This window comes from Cebus imitator, unplaced genomic scaffold (genome assembly GCF_001604975.1).
Source record: "Cebus imitator isolate Cc_AM_T3 unplaced genomic scaffold, Cebus_imitator-1.0 Scaffold266, whole genome shotgun sequence".
NCBI classification, from domain to species: domain Eukaryota; kingdom Metazoa; phylum Chordata; class Mammalia; order Primates; family Cebidae; genus Cebus; species Cebus imitator.
The window spans coordinates 3,684,171-3,691,252 of NW_016107581.1; the positions used below are offsets into that span (position 1 = coordinate 3,684,171).

Genomic DNA, 7,082 nt, shown 5'->3' on the forward strand with positions numbered 1-7,082 from the left:
GTAGTTTTAGTAGAGACGGGGTTTCACCATGTTGACCAGGATGGTCTCGATCTCTTGACCTCGTGATCCACCCGCCTCGGCCTCCCAAAGTGCTGAGATTACAGGCGTGAGCCACCAAGCCCGGCCCTGATCTCTTTCTTAGTAGGTCCAGGTAAGCAGGGGTAGGGTTTCTATTCACTTTATCAGCACTGTCATCAGCTGTATTTTTATGGAAATCCTGGTGAAAGGATTTGTGTGCTGGTGAGAGGACAGTGCTTCCCAGAAAAGCGAAGGTGTCTTCTTCAGCTGCTTTGCAGGTGGGCTGCCTGTTACATCCTTGGCACCATCGAAAAATCTTTTTGAATTTTTGGTTTGCACACTGTCGGCAGTTAATAGTGCATCTTCAGGGTCCTGATTTTTCCCATGGCTCTTGGCTTTGGCAGCAACATCCGCTTGTTTTTCCTTGTGGTGTCTCTCCAAGTGATACCTCAGAGATGTCTTCTGGGCTGCAGCGTAGTCACAAAATTCACATTTGTATGATTCTTCACCTGTATGCGTTCTGAGATGAATATTGAGGTAATAATTTGAACGGAAAAACTTTCCACAATAACTACACTCTCTTGAAGATGTAAGATGGTTTATTTTTCCTCCATCATCATTTTTATCCAGATGGATTCCTTCGGGAAACCCATCCTCAGATCCATCTTCAGAACAGCCTTCCCCTCGACCCACAGCTCCATTTTCATCCACTGGGGTGGCGAGGTCAGGAGAGCATGTCCCTGGCTGCCTCCCGTCCACGGACATGGTGGGCCACTTGGCACCGGCCCTCCGCTCCTTCTTGTGGACCTTGGAGTGCAAGACCAGCTGGTGGTAGGTTCTGAAAGCTTTGCCACATTCGGAGCAGTGGGTGGGCTTCTCTTTGCTGCTGGGTATCTTGAAATCCACATCCACAGAAGGCACCTCCCTGTTGGAGGGTCTACACGTCTCTTTATCTTGCAAAAAGCCTGTACAACTGCCCTTACTTGTTTTGGCCTTTCCAGAACCTTCCGAGTTGCTCTTATTGGTGCCCCAAATTTCTCCAACCTCCTTTTAGGAACTCGACTCATCATTGTTGGTGCTTCCTTCCTGCCCCAATTCCTTCACTTCTTCTTGGCAAATGGCCACTTTTCCCTTGGTAGCCAGCTGCCAAGCCTGGAAGGTGGTGAACGGATCGAGCTGAGATACGCAGTTGACAAGCTTCTTCCCGGTTACCGGGCGAGATTTTGGTCTTAAGTTTAAAAACTGCAGAAACTCTTGCCTCGAAGATGACATTCCCTCTGGCGGAGAGTCAGTCTGTGTGCTGCTGGGACCGGAAGCAGGTTTTTTGCTGTGCACCTTGTTGTGCTCAATTAGAGTTGCTTCATTTGGAAATAGGAAGCCACAAACCATGCAGATTTTGTAAGGATAGGAGATCCTCTTGGCCGCATGGTCCTGGACAACCTCGCTGATGGCTGCTGGACTCTCCAAGCCTTGCTGCAGTTTGCTCCTGGCCCCCAGTTTGCCCTTGTGTGTCTGCATATGGCTTTTAAGAAACCAAGCCCCCTTGAATCTTCTGCCACACATGCTACACCCGTAAGTGAAAGAATCCTTGTGTCCTCATGTGGATCTCAACATCAAAAGCGACACTGAATGTCTGTCCACACACATCACAGCTGAATTCTTCATTTTCCTTGCAATTCTTTTCCTTGGGAGGTTCTGCCCACACTTGACTTTGATCAAGAGGACTAAGATACTCTGCTTCAACCTGAAGAATGGCTGGTTCACATTAAGACATGTTTATTAAGGTCTTCTGAATGTGTGAAGGTCTGGCTGCAGAACATGCAATCCAAGGCCATGTGCCCCTCTATTTGGATGACATTTCTTTCTTGCGTCGCTCTGAATGGAACAACAGTGGCCCCTTTCATTGACAAGGCATCACCCATCTCCATTTGGCTGTGAAGAGAGCTGCCAATCACTTCTGGCCAATCCATGTACATCAAGAGGGATTGAGTTGGCATGCTTCCTGCCACTTTCGATTACATATAAGATAATCTCAAAGTTCCGTTGGAGAATCTCTGGAGTTGGAATAAGGCCACTTGTAAGACTTGTCACTCACCCCTCCAACAACCCTGGGCTTCAGAAGTAGAGCAAATATTTATTATAAAAGTTCAAAAGAAAATGTATAGTCCTATTAACTTCAGAACTTTTAGGAAGCTCACTGGTGGTGTCACTGGTTCTTTCCACAAACAAGACATGCAGACTCCCCAATGCTTTGATTCAAATATGAATCAGCACAAAGCATTAGTTCTCTTTGTCTCCATTGAATGAATGTTTCAATTGAGCAAGAAGTCAATCTCAGCAACCTAGAGACAATGGATTTCCAAACCCTGTGGCTCCGGCTCCTCGGCCATTTCCTCGCGCGGCGGCGGCCAGGGCTGAGCTGACACCACTGAGGCCAGCCGGGTTTTCGAGTTTCTTAATCCTGAGTTCTAATTTGATTGCACTGTGGTGTGAGAGACTATTTGTTATGATTTCAGTTCTTTTGCATTTACTGAGGAGTGTTTTACTTCCAATTATGTGGTTGATTTTAGAATAAGTGCCATGTGACACTGTGAAGAATGTACATTCTGTTGATTTGGGGTAGAGAGTTCTGTAGATGTCTACAAGGTCCACTTGATCCAGAGCTGAGTTAAATCCTTGTTAATTTCTAACAGTGGAGTGTTCCTAAAGCTGAATATCCTTGCTAATTTCTAACAGTGGGGTGTTAAAGTCTCCCATTATTATCGTGTGGAGTCTAAGGCCCTTTGTAAGTCTCTAAGAACTTGTTTTGTGAATCTGGGTGCTCCTATATTGGGCACGTATGTATTTAGAATAGTTAGTTCTTGTTGAATTGTTCTCTTTACCATTATGTAATGCCCTTCTTTGCCTTTTGTGATCTTTGTTGGTTTAATGTCTGTTTGGTCAGAGACTATGATTGCAACCCTTGCTTTTTCTTTTTTTTTTTTTTTGCTTTCCATTTGCTTGTTTAATTTTCCTCCATCCCTTTATTTTGAGCCTGTGTGTGTCTTTGCACGTAAGATGGGTCTCCTAAATACGGCACACTGATCCTTATCTAATTTTGTCTGTGTCTTTTAATTGGGGCATTTAGCCCATTTACATTTAAGGTTAATATTATTATGTGTGAATTTGATCCTGTCATCATGATGCTAGCTGGTTATTTTGCATACTACTTGATGCAGGTTCCTCATAGTGTCACTGGTCTTTATATTTTAGTGTTTTTCACAGTGACTGTTACCAGTTTTTTCCTTTCCATATTTAGTGCATCTTTCAGGAACTCTTGCAGTGCAGGCCTGTTGGTAATAAAATCCCTCTGCATTTGCTTGTCTGTAAAAGATTTTATTTCTCCTTTGCTTGTGAAGCTTAGTTTGGCTGGACGTGAAATTCTGGGTTGAAAATTCTTTTCTTTAAGAATGTTGATTATTGGCCCCCAGTCTTTTCTGGCTTGTAGAGTTTCTGCAGAAAGAGCTGTTGTTAGTCTGATGGGCTTCTGTTTGTAGGTGACCTGGCCTTTCTCTCTGGCTGCCCTTAACAGTTTTTCCTTCATTTTGACCTTGGAGAATCTGATGATTACGTGTCTTGTGGTTGATCTTCTTATGGATCCATCTTTGTTCTCTGTAGTTTTTGAATACACATATTGGCTTATTTTGCTAGGTTGGGGAAGTTCTCTTGGATAATGTCCTGAAGTGTGTTTTGCAGTTTGTTTCCAGTTTCCTTGCATCCTTAAAAATGAAGTTTCTTGTAAACAGCATATAGCTTGATTTTTATTTTTTTTAATTCATGCATTCACATGATGTCTTTTTATTGGTGAATTTAATCCATTTCCAGTCAAGGTAATTGTAGATAGGTAAAAACTTTCTGCTGCCATTTTGTTAATTATTTTCTGGCTGTTTTGTACACACAGTTTTTTCCATTCTTGCCATCTTCCTTTATGACTTAATGATTTTCTATTTCCTATGGTGGTATATTTTGAATCTTTTATTTTTCTTTTGAATATCATGATACTTACATAGAATATCTTACATTTGTAACAGCCTATTTCAAACTTGTAACAGCTTAATTCTGATTGCTTATAACTCTACACTTTATTCCCCCTTCAATTTTATGTTTTCAATGCCAAAATTTACATTATCTTGTAATGTGTATTCCTTGACTATTTTAGCTATCATCATTTTGTTTTTATTGCATTTTAGGTTTTGGCGTACATGTAAAGAACATGCAAGATGGTTACATAAGTACACACGTGGCAGTGTGATTTGCTGCCTTCCTCCCCTTCACCTATATCTGGCATTTCTCCCCATGGTGTCCCCCCCCAACTACCCATCCCCTGCTGTCCCTCCCCTATTTCCCCCCAACAGACCCCAGTGTGTAGTGCTCCCCTCCCTGTGTCCATGTGTTCTAATATTCAACACCCGTCTATGAGTGAGGACATGTGCTGTTTGATTTTCTGCTCTTGTGTCAGTTTGCTGAGAATGATGGTTTCCAGGTTCATCCATGTCCCTACAAAGGGCACAAACCCATCGCTTTTGATAGCTGCGTTATTCCATGGCGTATATGTGCCACATTTTCTCTGTGCAGTCTACCATCAATGGGCATTTGGGCTGGTTCCAGGTCTTTGCTATTGTAAACAGTGCTGCAATGAACATTTGTGTGCATGTGTCCTTATAGCAGAACGATTTATAGTCCTATGGATATATACCCAGTAATGGGATTGCTGGGTCAAATGGAATTTCTATTTCTAGGTCCTTGAGGAATGGCCACACTGTCTTCCACAATGGTTGAACTAATTTACACTCCCATCAACGTGTAAAAGTGTTCCTATTTCTCCACATCATCTCCAGCATCTGTTGTCTCCAGGTTTTTTAATGGTTGCCATTCTAACTGACGTGAGATGGTATCTCAATGTAGCTTTGATTTGCATTTCTCTGATGACCAGTGATGATGAGCATTTTTTCATGTTTTTGGCCACATGTTTTTCTTTTGTAAAGTATCTGTTCATATCCTTTGCCCACTTTGCCCACTTTTGAATGGGCTTGTTTGTTTTTTTCTTGTAAATCTGTTTTAGTTCTTTGTAAATTCTGGATATCAGCCCTTTGTCAGATGGGTAAACAGCAAAAATGTTTTTCCCATTCTGTTGGTTGCCAATTCACTGTAATGACTGTTTCTTTTGCTGTGCAGAAGCTGTGGAGTTTGATTAGGACCAATTTGTCTATTTTGGCTTTTGTTGCCAATGCTTTTGGTGTTTTGGTCATGAAGTCGTTGCCTACGCCTATGTTCTGAATGGTTTTCCTAGATTTTCTTCTAGGGTTTTTATGGTGTTAGGTCTTATGTTTAAGTCTTTAATCCATCTGGAGTTAATTTCAGTGTAAGGTGTCAGGAAGGGGTCCAGTTTTTGCTTTGTGCACATGGCTAGCCAGTTTTCCCAACACCATTTATTAAACAGGGAATTATTTCCCCATTGCTTGTTTTTGTCAGGTTTGTCAAAGATCGGATGGTTGTAGATATGTTGTGTCGCCTCCGAGGCCTCTGTTCTGTTCCATTGGTCTATATCTCTGTTTTGGTACCAGTATCATGCATTTTGATTACTGTAGCCTTGTAGTATAGTTTGAAGTACGGTAGTGTGATGCCCCCCGCTTTGTTCTTTTTGCTTAGAATTGACTTGGCTATGCGGGCCCTCTTTTGGTTCCATATGAAGTTTAAGGTGCTTTTTTCCAGTTCTGTGAATAAGGTCATTGGTAGCTTGATGGGGATAGCATTGAATCTGAAAATTACTTTGGGCAGTATGGCCATTTTCACGATATTGATTCTTCCTAACCATGAACATGGAATGTTTCTCCATCTGTTTGTGTCCTCTCTTATTTCATTGAGCAGTAGTTTGCAGTTCCTGTTGAAGAGGTCCTTTACTTTCCTTGTTGGTTGTATTCCTAGGTATTTTATTCTCTTTGTAGCAATTGGGAATGGCAGTTTATTCTTGATTTGGCTCTCTTTAAGTCTCTTATTGGTGTATAGGAATGTTTGCAATTTTTGCACATTGATTTTGTATCCTGAGACTTTGCTGAAGTTGCTTATCAGTTTCAGGAGATTTTGGGCTGTGATGATGGGGTCTTCTAGATATACAATCATGTCATCTGCAAATAGAAACAATTTGACTTCCTCTTTTCCTATTTGAATACCCTTTATTTCTTTTTCTTGCCTGATTGTTCTGGCTAGAACTTTCAATACTATGTTTAATAGGAGTGGTGAGAGAGGGCATCCTTGTCTAGTGCCAGATTTCAAAGGGAATGCTTCCAGTTTTTGCCCATTCAGTATGATATTGGCTGTTGGTTTCTTATAAATAGCTTTTATTATTTTGAGATACGTTCCATCAATACCTAGTTTATTGAGGGTTTTCAGCATAAAGGCTGTTGAATTTTGTCAAAGGCCTTCTCTGCATCAGTTGAGATAATCACGTGGTTTTTGTTTTTGGTTCTGTTTTTGTGGTGAATTACGTTTATAGACTTGCGTATGTTGAACCAACCTTGCATCCCCGGGATGAATCCTACTTGATCATGGTGTATAAGCTTTTTGATGTGCTGTTGCAATCCAGTATTTTATTGAAGATTTTTGCATCTGTGTTCATCATGGATATTGGCCTGAAGTTTTCATTTCTTGTTTAGTCTTTGCTGGGTTTTGGTATCAGGATGATGTTGGTCTCATAAAATGATTTGGGAAGGATTCCCTCTTTTTGGATTATTTGGAATAGTTTCAGAAGGAATGGCACCAGCTCCTCTTTGTATGTCTGGTAAAATTTAGCTGTGAACCCATCTGGACCTGGGCTTTTTTTGGGTGGTAAGCTCTTAATTGCTGCCTCAACTTCAGATCTTGTTATCGGTCTATTCAGGGTTTTGGCTTCTTCCTGGTTTAGGCTTGGGAGGAGGCAAGTGTCCAGGAATTTATCCATTTCTTCCAGGTTTATTAGTTTGTGTGCATAGAGTTGTTTGTAATAATCTCTGATGATGGTTTGAATTTCTGTGGAATCTGTGGTGATA

At 41.5% G+C, this 7,082-nt stretch overlaps 1 protein-coding gene across 1 annotated transcript in view; it reads right to left on the reverse strand.

Moving 5' to 3' along the window:
- Nucleotides 1-2,039, reverse strand: part of LOC108283971 (zinc finger protein 217-like) — a 3,585-nt gene extending 1,546 nt beyond the window's left edge. The window contains 4 exon segments of the mRNA XM_037728508.1: nt 18-261; nt 264-1,612; nt 1,614-1,784; nt 1,786-2,039. Of these exon segments, the coding sequence (XP_037584436.1) occupies nt 18-261; nt 264-1,612; nt 1,614-1,784; nt 1,786-2,039 (2,018 nt within the window).
- Between the last annotated feature and the right edge of the window lie 5,043 nt (nt 2,040-7,082).